The sequence below is a fragment of the Biomphalaria glabrata genome, chromosome 9 (genome assembly GCF_947242115.1).
Source record: "Biomphalaria glabrata chromosome 9, xgBioGlab47.1, whole genome shotgun sequence".
In the NCBI taxonomy this organism is placed as follows: Eukaryota; Metazoa; Mollusca; class Gastropoda; family Planorbidae; genus Biomphalaria; species Biomphalaria glabrata.
This window is the reverse complement of record NC_074719.1, coordinates 33,224,648-33,251,295: the sequence shown is the minus strand read 5'-3', so window position 1 is coordinate 33,251,295 and position 26,648 is coordinate 33,224,648. Positions and strand designations below refer to the sequence as shown.

At 37.8% G+C, this 26,648-nt stretch overlaps 1 protein-coding gene and 1 long non-coding RNA gene across 8 annotated transcripts in view; one reads left to right on the top strand and one right to left on the bottom strand.

Annotated features, from left to right (window-relative positions):
* LOC106071367 (A.superbus venom factor 1-like) overlaps window positions 1-26,648 on the top strand; it is a 92,347-nt gene that overhangs the window by 13,994 nt on the left and 51,705 nt on the right. For 3 of the 4 annotated variants that reach the window (XM_056040143.1, XM_056040140.1, XM_056040142.1), the window contains exon 2: window positions 22,730-22,844. In XM_056040143.1, coding sequence (XP_055896118.1) covers window positions 22,765-22,844 — 80 coding nt within the window. In that variant the 5' untranslated portion in view covers window positions 22,730-22,764. Of the gene's footprint in view, window positions 1-2,800; window positions 2,820-22,729; window positions 22,845-26,648 lie in introns of those variants that run through there. The other variant, XM_056040141.1, reaches the window with a different exon arrangement.
* Window positions 848-26,561, bottom strand: LOC129928054 (uncharacterized). Of its 4 annotated transcripts, none has more exons than XR_008779642.1 (5): window positions 26,388-26,561; window positions 25,888-25,938; window positions 22,231-22,303; window positions 5,534-5,637; window positions 848-1,456 (listed from the first exon to the last, which is right to left on the bottom strand). It is a non-coding gene; the product is annotated as an uncharacterized LOC129928054 (long non-coding RNA). The 4 variants fall into 4 exon arrangements; XR_008779643.1 differs by lacking the exon at window positions 26,388-26,561 and adding an exon at window positions 26,193-26,249; XR_008779645.1 differs by lacking the exon at window positions 25,888-25,938 and having other exon boundaries at window positions 26,388-26,559.

The window sequence follows — 26,648 nt, the reverse complement described above, 5'->3', positions numbered from 1 at the left end:
AGTGTTTTTGACATAACAAAATTAAATATTACGCAAAATGCAGGGGCCCCCAAAGAGGTCAAGCCCCCCCGGGCCCCCAAATGATGGAAAATTTCTAGCTACGCCGCTGGTACAGACCCGGGCTTCATGAGATATAAGACCAATAGGAAGGATTATTGTTGCTGGCTAGAAACTGTCAGTTTTATTATCTACGATTTTCAAATAGAGATTGGTAAAAAAGGTCGAATATACTGCCACTGACTTCCAGCAACCTTTATGTACATAAATACAACCCGTCAAGAGAATACTATTGTTTGAAAAATAACTTGTTAAAAATGCAGTCTCTTTATATTTTCTATTGCTCGATAAAATGGTAGATTATAAGCCAATTATATATAACTAAATAAGGTCTACAAGGGCACTTAAAAATCGAAAATATAAAAAATGTTGATTGGAAGAATTATAATATGATTTCAGAAGAATTCTTTGTATAATTGTATTTCTGACATCTGTAGGCTTAGAACAAAAATAGCAAATCGATAATGAGCGTTTATCAGTGTAAATGGCTTTGTATATTGATGATTTTAAAGTGTCGATTCATGCTCTTTGTTTCCTACGTGACTAGTTTGTCCAGAAAAGCGGTACATTTTGAAGTTACGAATGATACAAATGTACTTCAGAAGTTCTGTTATTTAGATCAGGTTGGCTTCAGTCGCTATTGTTTTCATTTAGTTCTAAAAACAACAATTACTTTGCTACAGAGATGCTCATAAAACACAGTTTTAGTATATTGATAATATATAATTTAAATATAATTATTTAATTATATATATTATATAATTGATACTATATAATTTGATATCAACTGATAAACAATTAATCGACACAGAGCTATATGTTGACATCAGTTCTCTTATTATCTACATTTTGAAAGTGTAGTGGCTCATACATGGTGAACAATTTGTTTTGTCTTATTCCATCCCAGCGAGGGGGCCCAAGGTCTTGAACCCGAGCCCACGAATATCTTGCTACACCGCTACATCCACTTGTCTTGTTAACATGATTTAAAATTACCCACGAAGTTTTCTATGGGAAATTGCGAAACACGTAAGATTTTGAAAGAATTTGTCTTCAATGAGTGTCACTTTCCCCCAAACAAGGAAGACAACCCAATGCATAAAGCTAACCAATTCCTACTATATACAGCCATATTCTTGAAAGGACATCCAAACGACCAAAGAAACAGGCTCTACTTGAGAACAGGACGTATGATGGTGAACACAAAGGTTTCGGATCATGCAATAGTCCACTGACATTTCTGATCTGGTCATACTGACAGTGTTCAAGTTGCAGGGAAATCAACGCCCATCTCTTAAAGTTGGAATGACCTGGTCACGCTTCAACACACTTTCGTGAATCCGTCTGTGTACAAGTGGGAATGTTACTATCATTAGCTCCTTCAGATAAACCTAAAACCCTGGGAAAAGGTGAAGCAGAAAATGTTTACGAAACTTTAATCATGCTTTAATCAACAAACAAACAAACAAACAAACTGAAAACAAGGAAGTTATGTAGAGGAAGAGGAATGTGCACAGAACAGGATTTAATGTGGATGCTATTTATAGTCTCCTGGGTATTTCAGTGGCACATAATCTAGTCGTCTCCGTTGCTTTATCAGATTACACTACAAGAGCGATTCGCGTTTCTTTGACCTGCTAAGTTTGATTCATTGAGTCACAGAATTAAAAAGTAGAGATAGCTATACTCCTTCACTCCATGTACATGCGAATTGCAAGTAGATCTAGTATGTGAGCTGCGTTAGGGCGTGTCCTGTTTTTTTTTTCAAACCTCCACCCTTACGTGCATCTACATGTAACAAGCCTGGAAATATATATTAACCAGAATACAGATATACATTTACCATTAAAATATGTATGTTATGATAAGTGCTAGTTTTCAGAAAAAAGCTTATATGCAAAGATTGACAGTTTCAAGTTCAAGTAATAGAACTTTAGACTTGGAATATATGTGTCTCATCCTTTAAGAAAGCTCAATAATACATTTGCGGAGATAAAAAAAAAATCGTGGCCTGCCCCTGCTGGTCAGTCATTCACGTTACTCACTGTCTAAAACATTAATTGCAATCACACCTGTCACGGAACGGAAGCGTGCAGGGCAACTTTGAATAACAAAAAAAAATGAAATAACTTTCTAAATCACATCTATATATAAATCGCATTCCAAGTTGAGGCAATACTAATTATAGACCAGTTTTATCATGAGAAAATTGAAGATCCATGTCTACTTCTTTTGTAATTTATTTGTGTAAACCCCATGGGCTCAACTATATAAAAGTTTTTTTAAAGAACACAAAGTACCATTTATATCTTGTTTTCAATTTGTCTTTTACCTACGTGCATCAAATATTTTGTTAAATAGATATGATTTCAAATGATCATAACTAGCTATGGCACCTAAGACTGTCACAAACTTATCGAACTCTGCCTAGAAAGTTGGGAAGCCAAATGCCCTTGACATGTTTGGTCATTTCCCGCAACCACAAAGTCTTCTTTTCGGACTTTTGAAGAGAGGATTTGAGCCTCTCTAGCCCTCACGGAAATGGAATTTTATGATGATGATGGCACTAGTGATCATCTTTAGCACTTCAAAGACAATTGTGAAATTAAAGATTCATACTTAGCACTTGACGCAGGATCTTGTTTTGCAAAAAAGTGATTTTTTTTCTTGTTTTAAAATTAGTATAGAAGTTTATGCATAAAATATTCACGGTTTCTCTTTCAGGGAATCAAAGTAGCTGGTGCATCTATTTGGAACTCAATGTATGTTTTGTAGAAATCGGCTAATGTTTTCAGATTTTGAAATTAAAACGTAGTATACACACACAAACACACACACACACACAACCATTCTAGGGGAGAGGAGACAGACTGATTGCCAGACAAACAGTAAAAACATTTTAGTGGCCTACTCCAAAGGGACTGCTAAAATCCGTTTTTAGAATGTACGTCTCTTATAGTTCTGCAAACTATGTCGATTTTGTTGTACAAAATGAATACATCTCAATATCTCACTGTTTCTTAGAAAAGGGAAAAAAAAGGAAAATAACAAAAATACTTTTTAAAAGGAAAACACTGCACATTTACAGCCATATATCTCAATATTGTAAGTTTTCTTTCCTTATCCTATATTGCACAAAATTAATTGATTAATTAATTAATTGATTTTTTGATTGATTCGTGTTTTGTTAGTGACAATGTATAATTGTTCAAAGTTTCCACTTGATTACAGAAAGGGAAGTGGGACCAATAACATCGTACAAAACTTGAACAGACAGACAGACGGAGTGAGTTGAAATAAGCTTTGCAAAAAAAAAAAAAAAAAAGAAAGAGAGAACTGAAGATGTTACCTATCCAGGTGGTTAGGGTTAATGAAGTCTCGTATTCCCTGCTGTCAATGTAACACTGAGTCCAATCTATCATCTTTCCTTTTTGTGGCCTTCCTTGTCACATCCAAAGCTTCCGGCCTTCTACGCCTTTAAACTTTGTGAACTGAAAGTGAGGTTTTCGTTTTCTCGAATCAATGGAATTTCGTTTCGTTCCTTCAACTTGTCATTTTATAGACCCAGCAAGCTTCATGACTCAACAGTCCACCTGTTAGCTCCAATAGATTCCAGACTTCTCTGATGTATTTTCTGATCTATACATCTTGATGTTGTGCTTTCTAGTCCAACGAAAAGTTTCTTGATTCTGCCAACGTTCAGAAGTTGACCTTGACATTTTAAGAGCAACGAAATACCTCAAGTTATCTATTTGTATTTCTTTCGTTGCTCCTCCTCTAGTTTTTTAATTGTCTTTACCTGTTTATCTTTGTTTCTCTCTCTTTCATTCCCCTCCCCCTCTCTCTCAGTATCCATCTCTCACTTTATTTGACACTCTCTCAGTACCCATCTCTCCCTTTATTTGACGCTCTTTCAGTATCTATCTCTCACTTTATTTGACACTCTCTCAGTATCCATCTCTCCCTTTATTTGACACTCTCTCAGTATCCATCTCTCCCTTTATTTGACGCTCTTTCAGTATCTATCTCTCACTTTATTTGACACTCTCTCAGTATCTATCTCTCCCTTTATTTGACATTCTCTCAGTATCCATCTCTTCCTTTCTTGACACTCTCTGAGTATCCATCTCTCCCTTTATTTGACACTCTCTCAGTATCTATCTCTCCCTTTATTTGACACTCTCTCAGTATCTATCTCTCCCTTTGTTTGACACTCTCTCAGTATCTATCTCTCCCTTTATTTGACACTCTCTCAGTATCTATCTCTCCCTTTATTTGACACTCTCTCAGTATCTATCTCTCCCTTTATTTGACACTCTCTCAGTATCTGTCTCTCCCTTTATTTGACACTCTCTCAGTATCCATCTCTCCCTTTATTTGACACTCTCTCAGTATCTGTCTCTCCCTTTATTTGACACTCTCTCAGTATCTATCTCTCCCTTTATTTGACACTCTCTCAGTATCTGTCTCTCCCTTTATTTGACACTCTCTCAGTATCTGTCTCTCCCTTTATTTGACACTCTCTCAGTATATGTCTCTCCCTTTATTTGACACTCTCTCAGTATCTGTCTCTCCCTTTATTTGACACTTACTCTGTATCTATCTCTCCCTTTATTTGACACTCTCTCAGTATCTTTCTCTCCCTTTATTTGACACTCTCTCAGTATCTGTCTCTCCCTTTATTTGACACTCTCTCAGTATCTGTCTCTCCCTTTATTTGACACTCTCTCAGTATCTGTCTCTCCCTTTATTTGACACTCTCTCAGTATCTGTCTCTCCCTTTATTTGACACTCACTCTGTAACTATCTCTCCCTTTATTTGACACCCTCTCAGTATCTGTCTCTCCCTTTATTTGACACTCTCTCAGTATCTGTCTCTCCCTTTATTTGACACTCGCTCAGTATCTGTCTCTCCCTTTATTTGACACTCTCTCTTATGATGTTATTAGGACAAAACAATGCAATATAATAATAATGGCATTGTCTTCGATTCCGAGGTTTATGGAAGAGTGCAGTGATTCACATAACTACGCAAACCCAGTTTCGACCGGCATATTTTTCCGCATCTCATGCAGACAAAGCCGTTGTTCGCCCGGAGGTTTATTTAAGTATTCATTCACTGTTCTTTGAGTCTCAAAGTGTGTTCCGCAGGCTTTGTGAGAGCTCTCCAACTGTTTCTTTCAAAGGCTCTCTGCTGCCAGCTACTCTCTCTGTGTCAGTTAAGGCTTTCCTTTGAGTCTCAAAGTGTGCTCCGCAGGCTTTGTGAGAGCTCTCCAACTATCTCTTTCAAAGGCTCTCTGCTGTCAGCTACTTTCTCTGTGCCAGTAAGGGCAAAATAGCGCTTGAATAGATCTCTATAGCGCTTCACCGAATTTGGATTATCTGCACTCCACTGTATATATATACATTTCCATAAATCTAAGCACACACACACATAAATATTTATAAACTATTGTAAAAAACAAAAAACCAGTACCTCCGTGGTTAATGGAATTTCTTAGATCATAGATTCTGATGTCCTTTCGTGAATGTTCTCTGTTGTTTTTCCTGGCTGATTAAGGCAACCCGTCCCATGATTTTCTTAAAACAAAAAGAGCTATTAAAATGTCACTATCAAGTTTGTAATGTTTAAATGTATAAAAACCTACCCATCGACCCACCATTTGACATGTCTTGCTTGTGAAACACACACATTCTTTGTGATTTTGTTGCTGATTTTTTTTTCAAGTTTAATAGAATACATAATATCAATGTTTTACACTAACGGAGATTATTGGAGACTCGCCTCCCACTAAATCATATCTATACTATATAGGTCTACATTTGATAAGGCCTAACATGGCTCAATTTTATTTCGCGTTTATTTCCCCTTAATTTCGAAGATTCTTTGTCCTCCAAAAGTATACTAAGATTGGAATAGATTTTGTGATAAATAAACAATGTTAGCATGCTATATTAAAATAGAACTGTTGCCAACTAAACAATTAACAACACTTTGTGCTACAAGCGTCAAAGCTAAGATATTTGATTCTGCATTGCTAAAAGTTGTACAAATTATTCCATGACTATAATTATACATAGCAGTCACAGCTTATCGATACCGTATATCATAAACACAGAAGCGCGATCTCTGAAAATCCTATAATGAGATGAATGTCTTTAATTGTATTGACTAAACTGTTATAGACTGTAAAGAAAAGCCCCTCTTTCAGAGCTAGCGATCTATGGAGCACATGCGTTTCTATCCTCTATGGCCGACGGTCCAGATGGCCAGCACAACGATCCACAATCCTACTTTCCCGACGTATGTCAGACACCATTAGGGTTTGGTGTACTCAGAGGCATCCTTAAAATCTTAATGGTCCAATTCTAAGTCTTTACCGTGATCTGAACTCGGTACCCCTCGGTTCGGAAGTCAAGCACTATTACACTCAGCCACCAGTTCCCTGTTTTAGACTGCAAATGTTCCGAAATCATCGAAACTTACTTTAAATTAAGTATATGTTAATCAGATCCTATAAGGCTTCTTTGAACAACTGTCCTGTTATATCCATTTAATGTTAGAGTAAAAATACACATTTTCTCACTTGCTTATTTAAACAACGAATTCATTTTGTTAAAATTAGAAAAGCAAGTATCTATAAATATATAACAGGCCTACTGGAAGCGTGTACTGGGAAAACAGATACGTGTAGGGTTTATATTCTTATTTATGTACAGGGATAGTCTGCAATGAGATGATAAGATAAACTACATGACAACAAAAGAAACATTATTCTAGCGAAGAGGAAAACTCAGCTGAAAGTTTTCTTGCACTTTTTGCTTTACCGAAATCTTTCCAAGAGAAAGAATCAATTGTATAAATTATACATTTGTATAGGTCAGTGACACCCAACCTTCTTCGGTCCGCGGGTCAATTAAATTTCCCCACAAATATTTCGCGGGCCACATCACAGCACAAAAATTTAAATAAAATACAGTAGACTCATTAAATCCAACATTAATTTTATAGTAATTAGTAGGATAGTTGAAGCTGTTTTTCCCGAAACCATCCTCTAGCTCCACCACTGAAACTTCATGTCGGAACCCTGAATTGAAATGTTCCTTTGTGAGGCAATTATGCTAGACAGGGTACGCTAAAACATTTTTTGACTCTCAAAAGTACTTGTAAACATTGTGATTAACCTTTATCCTTTTGGGATATTTCGTAAGTTTTTGCAAAAACAACGTGGAAATCATTGGCCTTCTCAATATTTGTCAAGATGGGATGTCTGGTTAAAAAGTCGGCGCCGCAGATTACAACCGCCTAGCCATTGGACTCTCACTAAAACAAATATGGAAAAGCTCCAGACTTTTGTTAACAGATGCCTACGCCGGATATTAGGAATTAGGTGGCCAGAAAAGATAACTACTATCGATTTGTGGGAGAGAACTAGACAAAAGCCCATAGCCCAAGACATCACAAAACGAAAATGGAGCTGGATAGGACACACCCTGCGAAAACCAGCTACCAATGTTGCAAAGGCAGGCACTTGACTGGAACCCACAAGGAAAGTGGGCAGACCCAAGCAAACCTGGAAGAGGTCAGTCATCAGTGAAGCTGAGGGTACTGAAATGAATGGGAGCAGATGAAGAAAGCTGCTCAGAACCGAGTTCGGTGGAGAGGTGTGGTTGCGGCCCTATGCTCCCCCCTGGGAGTACACATGATTAAGTGAAGTAAGTGAGTGAGCCATTGGAGCTGTCGTTTTCATGCAGTGGGCGCCCTCACATTGCTTCTCGAAGCACCAAGCACGTTTTTACATGCAACGGCAGAAATCCGAGCACTCATTCATGAGAAGTGGTTAAAGTCCTGGGAGGAATCTGATAGAGCACGTAGTGTCTGGCAGCATATGCGTCTCCCAGATCGCGACGATCCGTGGTGGTGGTTAAGGAGGTCAGAATAAGCAGTCACTGCACAGTGTAGGACGTACATTGTCCTGTTGGGGCATACTTTGCCCGGTTCCGTCCGTCTCGATGCCGCCACTGTGGAGAGAGCGTCAAAGCAGTGTCGCAAATCTTGTACGAGTTTCCCCAGCTCCGCGAGCTAAGGGGGGACGTGTTTGAGCAATCACTCGACATGTCTGGTAGTTACGAGGCATTACGCCAAACGGCCCAGTTTCTTGCCAGAGCACTACGGGAGGATTGAGTTCTTCCTGCTCTGATTTTTCAATAGGAGTTCATCTCAAGTTAAAAAGTCAATCAATTCCGGTTTCAGGTCTGTCATGGCAATTAACACATCAGCTTTAATGGATCTTTAAAGAATTTATTAAATATGAAAAAAATCACAAATTGTTCATTGACATTACCATCCAAATCCAAGGGCCCCAAAATTAAAATCATTCTAGCTTTGGGGAAAGGCATGTTTAACTATTGATAGTCTTTATCACCACGAGGCTCAAAGAAAAGAATGAATATACTGATATATCCTTGATAATTATTGAAAAATTTATCTTGTTGTAACAAGTGTCATAGAGTAGGTTATAATATTAAACAAACAGGCTGAGGTTTGGTCAGTCGCCCTGTAATGTAATACGCTGACAGGGCAATACTAATTGACACCTCACTTACGTATGAAGAGCACGCACACTGCCGATAAAGCTTAGGCATGCGCAGACGGATAGAATGGCTTCATAGATGCTATTCTCTAAACACTGCCCTAGGTCTTAGAAGAGGACTAGTTGAAGTCAGTCAGCCATTTTTTGTTTGTTTGTAAACTCGTGTATGGCCATGCAATGCCACCCCGATGGATCATATCACTCTGTATCAGAAACCACTACAGGCATCAATGAAAATATGTGGAAAGAAATAGCGCAAGATCGATAGCATGGAAACTGTGAGAGCTGATACAAACTGTTGCAAACTTTGTCGCTCCAGCATCGGCTTGCTTTTTTTTTTTTTAGTCACATCAAATTGTGCCCGGACTCAAGAAGAAAACAAAACCAGTGATTCATCTGAACGTATCCATTGTCTTCCGAGACATCGTTATAATAATTATTGAATGACACCCACTAACCCATAAAGAAAAATCTCAAACTTGTTGTCATGAAGCAGATTGTATGAACTATCAGTTTACTCATTTCACTGTCTGTAGAATTGTCTGATCAGATCGTTGCTTAGAGAATCATTTCACTGTCTGTAAAATTGTCTGATCAGATCGTTGCTTAGAGAATCATTTCACTGTCTGTAAAATTGTCTGATCAGATCGTTGCTTAGAGAATCATTTCACTGTCTGTAAAATTGTCTGATCAGATCGTTGCTTAGAGAATCATTTCACTGTCTCTAGAATTGTCTGATCAGATCGTTGCTTAGAGAATCATTTCACTGTCTGTAAAATTGTCTGATCAGATCGTTGCTTAGAGAATCATTTCACTGTCTGTAAAATTGTCTGATCAGATCGTTGCTTAGAGAATCATTTCACTGTCTCTAGAATTGTCTGATCAGATCGTTGCTTAGAGAATCATTTCACTGTCTCTAGAATTGTCTGATCAGATCGTTGCTTAGAGAATCATTTCACTGTCTGTAGAATTGTCTGATCAGATCGTTGCTTAGAGAATCATTTCACTGTCTGTAGAATTGTCTGATCAGATCGTTGCTTAGAGAATCATGTCACTGTCTCTAGAATTGTCTGATCAGATCGTTGCTTAGAGAATCATTTCACTGTCTCTAGAATTGTCTGATCAGATCGTTGCTTAGAGAATCATTTCACTGTCTCTAGAATTGTCTGATCAGATCGTTGCTTAGAGAATCATTTCACTGTCTGTAGAATTGTCTGATCAGATCGTTGCTTAGAGAATCATTTCACTGTCTCTAGAATTGTCTGATCAGATCGTTGCTTAGAGAATCATGTCACTGTCTCTAGAATTGTCTGATCAGATCGTTGCTTAGAGAATCATTTCACTGTCGGTAAAATTGTGTCATGAGGTTGTTGCGGTGCCATTGTTTATAATTATATATTGTTGTTATGTTGTAACTTTGACTGCCTTTGTAGTACTTGTTCTCTGTGGCAAAACAAAATATATTGTAGCCAGACATAAATCTTTGGTCTTTTATCCAATTATCTCGTGATAGCTCTAAATACATCATGCAGCCTGCGTTACTCTGAAATGCCAATAAAAATTAAGGGAAATAATTTAAAGCTTTATTCATGAAAAGACAATATTTCTTTTTTTACTCCCGCTCTGCGCCCCCCTCTTTCTCTCTCACACACACAAATGTACACACAGAGAGGGGAAATAAAACTAAAGAAAATTTAATAATAGTGGAGAATGTAAGATGAACTTTGATCTTTCCTGCACCTTACTTATCCAATAAAGGGCAAGTACTCTTGTTGACATGATAAGTGTCATTAGGTCTAGCTACTTTGATGCCTTCATTGTATTATGTGTGATCTTTTGAAGGTATTGATTGATTCAAAGGTGATTTCAATAAAAGCAAATTAAATATTTCACAAAACGATCGAGTTATGTTTAAATATCTAAGAAGAATACATTACTGATGTTGTTTTTCGTCGATATGATTCCTTTCCATTGAATTTATATGCCTCTGTCTTTTGTTTGTTCTATGTGATACAATTCTCTGGCGTATTTTTAAAAATCTTATTCACTCACAGTCTATATTTCTCTCTCTCTCTCTCTCTCTCACACACACGCAAATGGTCACCCTCCCTCTTTTATTTTTCCATCATTATTTCTTCTCCGTCTCTATCTTCTTTGATAAGATATTACAGTCCGAAGATAAGAACTGCTGTAAACTGAAACAAAAAAAAAATACAGCAGATGGCTTTTATAGTTATCATGTGTAACAACTTTTCAAAATGTCTTCCCATCATGCAACATCATCTTAAATGTCGTGTGTGAACGCTGTGCCATTGATGCAATCGTTTTAGCGTTACTCAAAAAACTCGCTCTGCTGGTTGCTCAGTGCTAGAACGGGACTGGGTTGTTTGACATAGACTTGTATTCAGAGAATCTCAACCTAGTTCAACCCAGATGTTACAAGTTCACAAGGCTTTTGTTTCACTTTTAATATCCCGAATTCTTTATAGAAGTATTTAGGGTGTACTCCAATGTAAATATTCCAAAGGAAAATAATGGCAAAGAAACACACACATACACTTACACACACATACACTTAAGAAAGACTTGAAAAAAATAAATCCGCAGCCATTTCATAATTCTTACGTCCTATTCCCAACCATATAACACATCCTGCGGGCTTCCAAACCATATAACACATCCTGCGGGCTTCCAAACCATATAACACATCCTGCGGGCTTCCAAACCATATAACACATCCTGCGGGCTTCCAAACCATATAACACATCCTGCGGGCTTCCCAACCCTAGAACACATCCTGCGGGCTTCCAAACCCTAGAACACATCCTGCGGGCTTCCAAACCCTAGAACACATCCTGCGGGCTTCCAAACCCTAGAACACATCCTGTGAGGTTCCAGAAAGTGTTTCTCAAACTTTGAGCGGTGGCGTCGATCTAAATAAAACATATATTTAAGTTATTTTTTGTTCTTCTTGAAAAAGTTCTAACTTCCATTAGTATTGAAGATGCAGCGAACTGTCCCTCCATCCAGCCCGCGGGTCCGTCACTGAGAGTTTTTGTGCCTTCTGATCTTCAGAACTTCTTTATCCTGGCATCTACGATGTCTTATTCTAGATTAAGATAAGCGCAGACCAAAAATGTTAAAATAAAAGGGGGTGGGGCGAGTCGATATTAAAGTATTTTTTTGCAATCAGAGCGCACTATTCATCTTGAGTTGGCCAAAATCCTTATGCGAGAGACATTCAAGATTATAATACTCTTAATGCGCACGAACGTCTGTAATAAGCGTAGCCATTGTAAGATCATCTTCGTGATAAGTAAGAAGTTTATGGCGAACCTTTTTTTTTGTTGTTGTTACACAAAAGTCGTAATCATAAGGATGTTCAACACTCAGGAGAATTCCGATCATTCTGACACATTTGAAATTGTCGAAATCGTCATGTAGAGTTGTGCATCGCACTTGGAACCCTAAGGCCTGCAAAAGCAAACAAGAGCTCCCTTCTACCGGCCTGAATGAACGGCGCAACCCTCGCATATGCTGTTCTGTCTGGCGGGGAGTGAGACTTGGGGTTCAACTCAAGTTTAGTTTTGCGTTCACTTCCGGTGGACACAGACAATCCAGACTCGCGGACTAGAGACAAGGTCCCACCGGGACCCCCGTCATTTTCCTATGCATTCTGACACAAGAAATTTATGAAGAATCGCGTTAGCGAAGATGTTTTAACTGAAAAAAGTTATGATTTGATATTTTTGCTGGCGCCTCACACGAAAATGGTATTCATTTTATTATATCCTTATTAGAAGTTGAGATCTTACTTATAGTAATTTATTATTTATTTTTACTTGGTTAATATTCAAACAGATTGATAATTATAATAAAAATATTTTTCCCTTCAGAAACAAATTGACAGAAATCGTCATGACGTCGCGCTCCCCCAGGAGTACAAGCTCCATAGTTTTAGAAACGCTGCGCTACATGAAAATATTTCAATGAGAACATCTTTTGCCATTACTAATGGTATTTTATTACTTAGTACAATCTTTTCTCTGACTCCAACTCAAGTTGTTCCAGCCTAGTCATAGCCGAGATAAGGCGAGAAGATTTACGCATCACATGGTGCTAGTGTCAGAACTGGTGAACATGTTATCAAAGGAGAGAGAGAAAATTGAGCAAGAGAAGTGAGAGAGAAAGAATAAAAGAGATTGAAAAAGGTAGAAAGAATGAAAGAGAGAGAGGGAGAAAGAATGAGAGTGAGAAAGTTTTTTAGGTGGCAGAGTGATGCTAAATCAAAGATGATGAAAGCGTGCACCACTCATAACCTTATTGAAAGGTGTTATTTTATTTTCCACCTTTTAAAAAACAAAACAAAAATCTTTTGATGGTAGCTGTTTATTTTTATAAAGCTTTTAATCAACTCACTCTGTCTGTCTGTCTGTCTGTCTTCTCTATAAAACTAACCAATTAGTCAATAAATTATTGGCGAATAATTATATTGCTTGGTAATAACAAGGGAAAGTAATCCTTTAAGATTCACAGGTATGGCTAAATATGTAGGCTTTTGTCTCTTAAGATAATTGAACACGTTATTTCTCCCACACCCAGTCTCGGGTCAAGTTGAAACTTAGACAATTATTTATTGTACCTAACAAAACATTAATCCATTTAAAAAATTAACCAATTAGTAAATAAATTATTGGTAATTTATTATTTTGTTTGATATCGAATAAGGAAAATAACTTCTACACCATCGAGATGTATGGTTGTAAGTGCGAAGTTCTTTCTCTTCCAAAAAAAAAAAAGCTTTGATTCTTTAAAAAAAAATGATTGTTTCTATTTTGCTTGTTGATAACACTGTTTTTGCAAAGGGCAAATGGGCAAATGCCCGGTGGGCCGGTACCAAATTTTTTTTTTCAATGCAGACAACTATAAAAAAAAAGTGACAGCAGCGAGATACAAATGCCTGAAAACGTTTTCTTTTTTTTTTTTAAATTATTATTACAACAAGAATATAAAAAAAAATACACTATACACAGTAGCCTACGTATTATCATTTGCAAAACGTTAGACCGTACTTTTTGCTATGCACGAGCGGCATGAACTTCAACACTGCTTTGATGTTGTGTTTGGCCTAATCATTTTGCTGGTCGGCATGTACGTTTGATGGCACTCCCATTTGTTTTTGCTCCTTCCCTCCCCCGTCTTTTGATGGTTCCATTGTCAGTTAACGAAAAAGAGGGATGAGAGAGGTTAAGTTAGAAAACATTGATATAACGCAGAAAAAAAAATAGGGCGACAATCAACTCTCAACAATGGATACTAGCACATATAGAACTAGAAGGAAATGAGAAGGCTGACCCATTCGCCTAGAGAGGGAGAACAAACTCACAATTAAACATTGCACTCTATTCAGAAGAAATGAAGATACTGTTACAAATGACCAGTGACAGGAAGAGGTTAACGTGTGACCCCGACGAGATAACACATCAGTGGGTGTTCCCTGGAATGTACATGTATAAACAGAGACAGGATGTGACGTGTCCTTACGTGTTATTCCAGAAGGTACTAAAAATGTCCAGTGACAGATAGAGGTCACAACTTGTGACCCTGGCTGGATGACACTGCAGCCGATGTTTTCTGGAATCTACATGTATAAACAAAGACAGGATGTGACGTTTCCTCACTTGTTATTCCAGAGAATACTAGCCGTGTTTGTGCAACTTTGGACAAGCGATTAGGGACTCTATATAAGCCAGAAAGTTAATGTGAAAGTCAGTCGTATGGAGTCGTGAGTGAGCTGTTACAGTCGATACAGACTATGTAAGATGTGTGCGGCTCTGTGGAAGAGAAATGTGTACGACTCGATGCAAGTTAACTAGGGTAGAGTTAACTGGAGTGGACTACTGTCGTTAAAGTCTATACAGCGAACTACAGTGGACTTGAGCCGTTACAGTCGATACAGTCGATGTAAGACGTGTGCGGCTCTGATTCGGTAGACTCGAGTACGACTTGGTTCAGCTTTGGGAGACCTGGAGCGACACTGGGAAATGTGTCGTTGGTCTGTTCTGTGGAATACGGCTCGATGCAAGTTGAGAAGAGAGGAATTGCAACGAAGTGAAGAGATGCAGTGCAACGAAGTATAGCTAACTGTAAACTGACCGATATTGTACAGTCTTCTACGCTACATGTTACAGTAATGTTAGAGTTAATAGTCATTAAAGTTATATGAAACTGAAAGTTTAGTAGTCAAGTTCTTTGCAGTGTTTTTATTTGTGTGCCAACTAATACATCTAGCCAGAAGATTCAGAAATACGTAACAATTGGTGTCAGAAGTGGGATCTTTCTGGCTAGAATGTGTTCCATCAAACTTCTTAATGAACTTGACATGAAAGAACTTAGACAAGAGCTTCGAGAAAGAGGTCTACAGCTTAACGGAAATAAGGAAACGCTAACAGCACGTCTCAGACAAGCCCTGTTGGAGGAAGATGAGAATCCAGACACTTGCCAATTTGAAATCAAACCTAATACGATGGAGCTCCTGAGAACTTTGCAATACAAAATGAACTCGGTGAACGAGAGCATTAAGAAGATAGAATCAGAAATCAACACCAGATTTTCTTCATGTAACCAGTTGATTAAAGCCATGAATGAAAATGAACTAATAGCTACCACGCCCAATAAGACAGAAGAACAAACAGATACGATAAAAGATCAAACTAGAATCATGATTAACGAGCTGCTGAACACCCAACATTATCAGATTGAGTCGACAGATGAAAGAGCTACACCACTGATGAACAACGAACAATTGTCCAACCAAGGATGTGGCGATACAGACAATTACGATAGGGATGCTGGTGATGGTTGTGCTGTCTGTGACTGTGATAGCAAACCAAACGAATGTGGCCCACAAGAAATGAAAAGAGACGGTAGCTGTTACTATTTCAACGAAAAGCAGAATGAGACCGCTGAAGAAACAATAGAAGAGACCTATAGTTTGACCGAAGCTTTAGCTACAGATAAACCTGATATGAGTACCTCAACCAGCCAAACAGATCAAGACAACGTTGGGTCTGCGTCCAAGCATGTTGCTGTGGGCCTTAAAGACTTCTGTCTTCTATCTGCCATTGTCTACGAGAGGAACTCGAAGCTTGATTATTGCACCCATGCGTTTGACAAGAACTGTATGTACGTAGCTATGCAAGAAGACTGTGAATGCCAAGAAATACACCAACAAGCTCTAGACTTAACAGAAGCTTGTACAGCTATCAAGGTAGGCGTGAGAAGCCCTGGTGATAGTCAAGGAAACACAATAGAATCTGATGCTGAAGTTGATGGACCTTTGCACGTTGAATGTTATCAACCTGCCCCACAGGCGAGTGCTCCAGACTCGGATGAAGGTGATGACGTGTTTGACACCTTGCCTTCAAGTGGACTTGCAGCTCATTCGCAAAGCACCCATCGAAGAATAATGCTGAAGCAACTTGTTAGATCAACAGTCTTGATGACTACAGCTATGAAATACAATGCCTTCCTATGTGCTAAGTCGCTGCCATCAGCATTGATCGACAGGAAAGCAAGACAACGACAACGACATCAACGCAACCAAAGAAATATCAAATTGAGGAGGCGGAGAAAGCGACACATGCAGAGTGCAACGTGGATGGCTCTAACAAGATCAAGATACAAACCCACCCCTTCTCCCACTGATAGACCCCCACCTGCATTTATGAAACTCCATAGCCCATGTTGTTAGAAAACAAGCCCACCACTTCTCCCACTGATAGACCCCCACCTGCACTAATCAAACTCCACAGCCCATGTTTTTAGAAATATTCTGTCCGGGACCATAAACCAAAGAAGAAAGCCTTACGAATCAGTTGAAAGTGTGAAGCCACTAAAGAATAATCTAAGAACATTCCTCATTAGAATAGGTTTGATGAAGTATAACAGAGGTTTTAGAAGAACGATAATTAAGTCAGAAGCAAGAAGAACAGAAAAGAAGTAGTTTAAGATGTCAGAACTGTAGTGAGTAACCATCTGTGACAGAACTGTACAAGAAGATCAACCCAACAGGCATCGTACAAACCCAAAGTCAGTTGCTGTTGTAAGAAGAACATGTGAATATTGCTGTACTGTGATGAACCTGTGTACCTCTGAAGAAGCTCTGTAAAAAGATACTTGAAAATGTAAAACTCAGCGAGTGAAGCACGAACTCTTTAGAATGCTGCCCAATGTCGTCATCTGAAGGTCGATGTTTCCATACCAAGATTGATGAAAACATTTGTGAGGACCTGCTGAAAAATGAGGATTTGGCTCCCATTCTTCTATGGAAAGAAGATGGACAACGGCCAGATTGAAAGAACATCTCTGAGAAGGGGGCAACCACCAAAGCTTCCTTCTTGATCGTCGATCGGTTTCTTCAGTATCGTGGTGAAATGGAATCTGTTCGGGACGAACAGATCTAAGAAGGGGGCAGTGTTACAAATGACCAGTGACAGGAAGAGGTTAACGTGTGACCCCGACGAGATAACACATCAGTGGGTGTTCCCTGGAATGTACATGTATAAACAGAGACAGGATGTGACGTGTCCTTACGTGTTATTCCAGAAGGTACTAAAAATGTCCAGTGACAGATAGAGGTCACAACTTGTGACCCTGGCTGGATGACACTGCAGCCGATGTTTTCTGGAATCTACATGTATAAACAAAGACAGGATGTGACGTTTCCTCACTTGTTATTCCAGAGAATACTAGCCGTGTTTGTGCAACTTTGGACAAGCGATTAGGGACTCTATATAAGCCAGAAAGTTAATGTGAAAGTCAGTCGTATGGAGTCGTGAGTGAGCTGTTACAGTCGATACAGACTATGTAAGATGTGTGCGGCTCTGTGGAAGAGAAATGTGTACGACTCGATGCAAGTTAACTAGGGTAGAGTTAACTGGAGTGGACTACTGTCGTTAAAGTCTATACAGCGAACTACAGTGGACTTGAGCCGTTACAGTCGATACAGTCGATGTAAGACGTGTGCGGCTCTGATTCGGTAGACTCGAGTACGACTTGGTTCAGCTTTGGGAGACCTGGAGCGACACTGGGAAATGTGTCGTTGGTCTGTTCTGTGGAATACGGCTCGATGCAAGTTGAGAAGAGAGGAATTGCAACGAAGTGAAGAGATGCAGTGCAACGAAGTATAGCTAACTGTAAACTGACCGATATTGTACAGTCTTCTACGCTACATGTTACAGTAATGTTAGAGTTAATAGTCATTAAAGTTATATGAAACTGAAAGTTTAGTAGTCAAGTTCTTTGCAGTGTTTTTATTTGTGTGCCAACTAATACATCTAGCCAGAAGATTCAGAAATACGTAACAATACTAATATCTCTCTATATATAATATTCTCTTCTTCCCTCAGCAGTTTAAACAAGAAGTAAAGGAAAGATCATTCTCTTAACCATTGTGGGTCCCTATGCGAAACGAATTTCGCGGGGCCAAGTTTGGGTAGGTAAGCGGACAATAAGTGAAATTTAAGAGTTTGTATTAGAAAATAAATTCGTCTATGCATTTTATTCATTCTTTACTACGTACAGAAATACTTTATGAGCCTTGCGTGTATCAAAGTCATACAGTATCTCATAATAATTCTGTTTCCTACATAGATCATGCTCAATAGCAAGAATTACCAAATGTTTCAATCTATCTTTGAGAATTGTTGACCTCAAGTAATTCTTCAAGCTTCTTTCACCAGATTACACAATTACGGCTGAGGCATGATGCCGCGCGTAAGATTGGCGTTTTCCATGTTGAATGACACCCAAAAATGACAATTTTTTACTTTACGAGCCATGCGTATAGCAAAGTCATACAGTATATCATAATAATTGTTTCCTACATAGACCCCGCTCAATAGCAAGAATTACCTAATGTTTCAATCTATCTTTGAGAATTGTTGACCTCCTGGTAAATCGACATGAGGGCGCGGGAAATCTGTTTTAAGTTAAAAAATTGTTTAATTTAATAATTTATACACCTTGAATTAGCGCAGGTCCTATGAAAGTGCGGATCCTTTGAAAGTGGGAGCCCACTTCGGTCGCATAGGCTGTGTGGCCTAAAACGGGCTATGCAAAATAGCGGCGTATGCTACGCCGCCGGCCGACTAGTAGTATATAAAATAAATGAGAAATGGACAAGCTCTCATCCGAATCACAAGAAAGATTATGCCTATTATTAGCTATCACGACAAGATCAAATTGCGAAATTGCAAACCACCCAGGTTAATATGGGTATAGAGTTATTCTTTCTGAGATTTGTACAGAAAAAATAAGTTTTCTTTTTGTTAATTTTTTTATAACATAGATCTAAAAATACAAAAAATATTATTTATAAAAAAACAAAACAAATCTAGATCTAGCCTAAATCATTTTTTTTACAATTATAAGTAATGGCAAACTTATGCTTAGTATGAGGCCATTATATACATGATGGAAATTCTTATAATAATATCACACTGTATATATTTTGAAGAGAATTATGCTTACACCTATAATATGACACATGGGCGTAGCCGGGAAACAGGGGGCTCAAATCATCACTTGCCTCAGACTTCTTTGTCTGAATGGGAAACTTTACTTTATGCCCCAGTGCAGCCAACTTAAGCAAACTACAGTCACCGAATTTCCTACGCGTAGCCAAAAAGGGGTTTTGTGGTTATCCTCCCAGTCCAATACAAAAACTAAAGCAAAATTATACCATTTTCTACCAGTCGCTGGACTCCATTAATTAAGTGCAGTGAATGGTAGATGTGGTTTTTGAATTTTTAAGCGAAAGAGTAGCAAGCTAATTGCACTGTAGGTACCTCAAAATATGCATTTTTTAAAGCTTAATATAACGGAAATAAAATGATTGGATCCAGGTCTTCGCCCAAGCTCACGGCGCTCCCCCAGACTCCTTAGCTGCCCTTGGTGGTGTGTACTGTCTTTCCACGAATTAAAAGAAGAACATATTCTAGGCTAAAAAAATAACGCCCGAAAGAATGAAAGGTCGGAATGTAATGAAGATTAATTACATACATATATATTGCAGAGGGGGGTAGAAAAAAAATCACCTCCACCGAAAAATCCTGGCTACACCCATGATATGGTAATGCCCGGACCGATTTTGATACCCAGTCCGCCCCTGGTTGTTGCTTAATGGTTTGGTTTACATAGCATTAAAGTTGCTCGTTTTCTCTTACTTTCTCACATCTAGTCTCTTATAAGAAACTGTTGTTTTTTTTTCAATCCCCCCACGACGTTGTAATGAAGCGTGGTTAGATTGAAATTATTTTTAGATCAACATCCAAGAGAAGAGTGCTGTGCAGTGTATGATTCGATAAAAAGTGTCAGTCTACAGCTAAGAGCAGGTACACGCGCTGGGGAGGTGCTTCAGAGGTTACATTGATACTTTTATTTTTTTTAATGTTATTTTTAGTTTCTTGTTTGTTTATTTGCTTCCCCTCCCCCCCCCCCCCCAATCCTTGGATGTGTGAATATTTTTATTTTACCGTTGTATTTTGCTACAGAAATACAGATAACGCTGTAAATACCAAGGGCGTTATATCATTTTAAAGTCATAAGAATGTATTGTTTTTCTCTGATAACATTGGTGCATTCATAAATATATATATGCGATGCTGTGGTTGGTGGTAAAATACAAACAAGCTTATTTCAGTGTCTACATTTATGTTTTAGTTTTGGTTTCCTTCCTCTCAAATAAATTATGCCGAGTGACAGATGTGCCTTGGTTCGTTACGAGTTAAAATAGGTAAAAAAAGAGAGCAAGAGAGATATAGAAAAGCAAAATATTAGTTGAATAAAGGAGGTATCGTCTTTTTAAAAACATATTTAGTTTCATTTTTCGTTTGCTCAAAAGAATTTATTGATTTAAAATACTGCACACATTTCAAAATCAAAAGATAATATTTGAGCTATGCCAGAACGCGATTTATTCAAAGAAGGGGCATTTAAAAGAATAAGCTTGTTTTTTTTTTTATTAGGACAGAAAGTCAGAAACTATTCGATTTATTGGGATATCCTAGAGTGAATATTAATCCAAAGTTATTTAACTTATAAAGGACTAAAGCAGATATAGAAAAGAAACATTAATAACCAGTGGCCGGTGTGAAATCTCCGGTCTATGACTCAGTGATATCGAAACTTCTGCTCACATTACAAATTGAGGCTCGGTTCCGTCGGACTGGTGATTTTTTTTTTACGTGATTCTGACCGTGGCACGCGTGTTGAAATGTATATAGACCCAAGCGCAGGTTCCAGGCCCTTGGCCGAAAGCAATCAAGAACTACTGGAAAAGATTAAGATGGGAATGCCAGCACTTGACACACAACCTGTTTAATGTTGCATTAGGGTTACCAGGGTTCCGCAAGGTGATCATAGCCGGAAGTGTTAATGGATATGAACACTCCTTTACCTATAAAATGCTTTCTAATGGCATGCGTCTCAAATAGGTTGTGATCAGTTCAAATACTAGCCTTCACGTGTGGTTCAGATATTGAGTCCGGCGGAACTGCTTTCACTAGCAGGAGAAGGGGCGAAGGCGAGTAACTGGCGCCTTAACAAATAAGCTTAGGGCAGGAGGGGCTCGTTAGTCATTGCTGGTTATCCACTTAGGAGAAGGAAAACTCTGAATCCAAACCTCTGCTGCCTTGCAGCTATACTCAATCATGGAAAAGACTTAGGGAGTCAACCCTGAGGAAAAATGAGGCGACCCTCAGGCAGTTTGTAGCACTCATTTCTACACCCTGGCAGGGCCTGCGACGCAGCTGACCCCAACTGTATCGGCACTTGTCGTTCCTTTGGATAAATCAGCTGCCTGGAGAAGAGGAAACTGATGCGTGGGCGACATCATTCCGACCACAACTAGTGCCCAGGCATTCCTCTAATTCCCATGACATGATCTGTAGTCGCAACTGAAGGACTGAATGGTTACCAGCCACTTTTACGCCCAAAAGAGGATAGAAAGGATGATAGGATCGTTGATACGTGTTTATGTTTGTTTAATGTCTTGAGAGTGTGCTCACCACATTGATGTAGTCTGTTGCTGTTTGAATATCTTTCGTTAATTTGTGTGTCATTTTAGCTTGAGAAATTGTAGTAAGAATCAAGATAATATGAGAGAGAAGTGGGATATTCGGCTTTCAAAATAGGACATTTGGTAACCTTATGTAGCGCGATCCATGTAATCGTTTGTTGGTTCCGATAAAACAACACACATTAGAAAGGGACTTACGTTTACTGCTAAAATATTTCACTGGAGAAAGTGACTAAAGACCTGACTAAAGCAGATTTCAGTGTGATGAGTGCAGACTGTCCCAATTGATTTTGATACAGAGAAACACACTGAAGAAAATAGTACTCCAAGAAAAACAAAATATGATACTTGTCAATGTTCTTTAAGTGGGACCCGAAAGGAATAAAAACCGCCATTAGTTCTCTTGTCGTCTGCCTGTCAGGTTTAGATCTCAATAGTTTCGTATCTTGCTGCGTTCTGGTGCAAGTCAAACTAAATGTACTAAATACAAAAACTTACCCATAGTCATCAAGTGCCATGTACTGCTACACCGATGAGTCGGTAATGAAGGACCAAGATAGTGCAGACCAGTCTGGATAGGGATAAGGATAATAAGTGAAAACTAATATTTTTGTATTAGAAAATAAATTCGCCTTTGCATTTTATTCATACTTTACTAAGTACAAAATCACTGTCAAATTAACTTTACGAGCCATCTACAGTAGATGATAATTTTCCAACAAAAAGCCGATTAACATTCAGATCTGCCTTTTAGATTTACTATCGACTTAAAAATGTTTAATTTAATAATTTAAATGTACACCTAGAATTAGCTATGAAAGTGCGGGGCCCACATAGGTTGCAGTGGCCTAAGGTCGGCCCTATCAACCCTAAACACAAAAAGTTAGTCACATAAGCTGTCATGGCTATAACAAATAAATTAACTTGCTCTAGTGACATTCTAGTCAATCCATTATCTTGTTTCATTGTTTACCTTTATTTTTTTTTCTGTCTCCAGGAATGCCCGAAACAATCACGTGACTCTATTCTGTTATGTATGTGAAAAGAACAATGACAGTGGCTGATGGCCTAAGCCTAATCCTATCAGTTTGTCTAATTCAACAATCTGTGGGGTAAGTGCCCCTCCGCCCCCTCCCTTTCTTTCCCTATTGTTTTCGAACTGCCATTTCAAGTCTGTTAGTCTGACACTTTTTGTTTCGCAATAAGAAAGAGCGCTTTTAAATTTCTGTACTGACGTGTTCAAACTAAGTACAACGGCTACTATTTTAGAATTAGATTTAGTACCTAGAGTCTTTTGAAAACGTACACTTTTAGTTCTTAAACTAATTATGCATAGATTCACTGACATTTCGTTCACCGACAAATCGTTCACGACTTTTCGTTCACGCGACTATTCGTTCACCAGACATTTCGTTCACCCGACAATTCGTTCACGCGACATATCGCTTACGGACTATTCGCTCACAGACAACTTGTTCACCGACTACTTGTTCACCGACTACTTGTTCACCGACAGTTGGTTCACGACAAATCGTTCACGCGACTATTCGTTCACGGCACGGACAAATTGTTCACAGACAAATCGTTCACTGGATAGTAACATATTGTTTATATTATATATTCTCGTCGCGTGTTTAATTTATTTACATTAAAACTTTTGTAGCTATTATTTCCAAAAACAAAAAAATTCTAGAGATCAGGTCTAATTCGAGTTTATTTAATTTCGTTGTTGTTGTTGTTAATATTTTGTTAATGAGGACAGTATATGATAAAAATAATAATTAAAAGAATAAAAGAGATCTTACAAGCTAGCTGAAAAATGTAAACGGGCCCTAACTTTACTATAGGTAACATTTTTACTTTCACCTTTAATATACCTTTACACCCCCTTTTTTTTTTTCATCTACCTGGAATCTACCCATTCATCTGGTTACTCTAGTTAACACCTAGTTGAGTGCTAGTCAAACTGGCTCCTCTGGAAGTAATAAAACTTTATTGGACATTGCCTATACATATTTTCAATCTGTCAACATTGAAAATATCTACTAGACACTAGTATAGTACTTTCCATCAAGTTTAAAAGGAGTTTTATTTTATTTTTATTTTAGTTAACTTGCTACTACATGTGATCACTGGCGGATCCAGAACTTTAAAGTGGGGGGGGGGGGGATATTTTTCCAAACCCTAACCCTAACGCCCAGTAAACCCTAACCCTATGCATAAACATAAACGTGCGTACAGCATATATATATATATATATATATATTCGACATATGAGAATAAAATAAGACTGTTTCTCAATCTTCGGCGAAAAAAAAACAGAAAAAAAAACAGTCTTTCTCTTGCAAGCTTGGGGGTCTGGCAGAGCGCTGTAAGCTTCTTCAGTGGGTTTCGGGGCGAGGCCAGGTTAGGGTTAGGGTTAGGGGTTAGGGTGGAAACACAAACTCAAAATCGGCCCCCGAAGTGGTCCACCCAGGCAGGCTTCAATATTTTCAGAAAGAACATCCGAATGAAATTATATCAAAGACAAATGAGAGATAAGAATGGAGAAAGAAGGTTAACAGATCTTGTGTAGTGCCCCAACTTTCCCGCAGATCAAAGGATAGGTGAAAGTGAATGTTAAGTTAGTCGTGAACCTGGCCTAACAAGTTCCCGCTTCAGACCTTGTGGTCTATAGGGCAGATGATGTAAGTTCTACGGTTAACGAGGGTGTCATGTAGCCAGCACAACGACCATCCGCCTTTACCTTTCCCAACTAATGTCAGGTACCCATTAGATCTGAGTGGACTCAGAGGCGCCCAAAGATTCCAAAGTTGAAATTCCCAGTCTTCACCCGGGACCCCAGTTCGGAAGCCTTGCTCTTTACCGCTCAGCCATCGAGCCTCCCCTGGCCTAACTGATGTCTTATAATTGATCTAATTGTTTTGAAAAATGTTCAATCTCTTATTCGAATCCTCAAAAAAAAAAAAAAAAAAAAAAAAAAAAAAAAATTCCTCAATTTAAAAAAAGTTCAGGAAAATGAAGTTTACAAAATTACTATTCATTTTAAATTAGGTCTAACTTATAATGCATACTAATTAGCTTTTTCTCTTTAAAAAACTTCTTGCATAACTGATTTTAAAAATTAGATTTTTCGCTTTCAGAAAAAAAAGTAGCCGTTGCATCAGAACTTTGAATGCTCTAAAATATTGTGATGTCGGATTTTCAATATCTTTTCTAGTTTACGAGATCTAAACAGGACGGACGGACAGACATTTCGCACAAAACTAATAGCGTCTTTTCCCCTTTCGGGGGCCGCTAAAAATGAGACACGGCAAAAGTCGAAAGAAATCGTGCTACGGTGCTGATGTCAGTTTCTGAGAAGAAAGCAGAATGCTGCAAAATAAAAGCACTAGCCATGCCTCTACTACAGAAGTCAGCTAAGCAATGAATATGAAATAAGGATCAAGAAGAAACAGACGCACGGCAGTACTTTTAAGTCAAAAGATTAAGAAAGATTTTAAAATAAAAGCGTGACCTTGAGCGCCTTTTTTTATGTAAGTGGGACATTAGCGTCCCGACGACATTTTATGAAAAGCGCGACAGACTGTCGGAATGTCTGGTCACATTATAATTATGCACAATGGCGTAGCCAGGTATATGTAGAATATTTGTGTCTCTTTCTTTCTTTCTCATAAATATATTCTTGTAAATAATTATTCACCAATATATATATATATATATATATATATATATATAAATATAAATATATATATATATATATATATATATATATATATAAATATATATATATATATATATATATATATATATATATATATATAGTGAAATTCAGGCATTCTGTATAATGCCTGATGTTTCCTGTTAAATTATGATATTATTTCACCATTTTCTACGTTTCAAATATGCATAGGCATTGCATGGAATGAATAGATATGTAGGTCACGGCTGGGGCTGTGCATCCACGGGAAATACTGCATTCCCCACTAATCTTCGGACTCGAAGACAAGCCTTATTATGTAGTGTATTGTAGAGAATGTTTTAATTAGAAAGAAATGTATTTTATAAAAATATAGATCTAGATAAATTAAAAAGAAAAGAAATAAAAATGAACACAAGAATATCGTATGAGTAAAAATGAATTCTATATTATACCTAGACTGGACGTGTAATCTCTAACACGACACAAAGAATGTTGGAACAAAGCTGAAACAAGACATTGTTTTGATAAGAAGTAAAGTTTTTTCAACCCTAATAGATGTAACATATTAAATTTTTAATTATTGCCTACAATTTAATGTTTAGATCTAGATTCTAGCAAAAATAATAGCGCTCTCTTCTCATAATTATTATTTTGCAATTTTTAGATACATAATCTAGATCTAGAAAGATCTAGGTAATCAATCTATTTAAATGTAGGCCTACAATCTAAAATCATAAGATGATTAAAATTAACAGACTTGAATTATTTCGATCTAGGATTTTTGAAACATTATCACGATGAAAACTAGACTAGATCTAACAGGAAATAACTTTGTATCAAAGATTTGCGTAAAAATATAGTTACGCGATTAATAATAGTTAGCATATTCTATATAAAAATCCGCAAAATGTTATTGCATTATTTCTAAACTTTGAAAACTAAAGATCATTACTTTTCAAAGACAGAAAATATTGATTTTTCCTAGATTTGGCTTGGGCGACTTCTTTTAAGCTTGAAAAAAAGAGCTACACACATAACAATCTCTATATATAATATAGATCTGTGATTTGATCATTATTGGACAAGAATTCGTTTCCGTTTCCCAATAGGTATGCGGTCGCTAAACAAGTCCAATGTTCAATGGTTTTAAAATAGTAATACAGATTATCGAAACAATTTAATTTATTTTTTTTGCTTAGTTTCTACTAGGTAA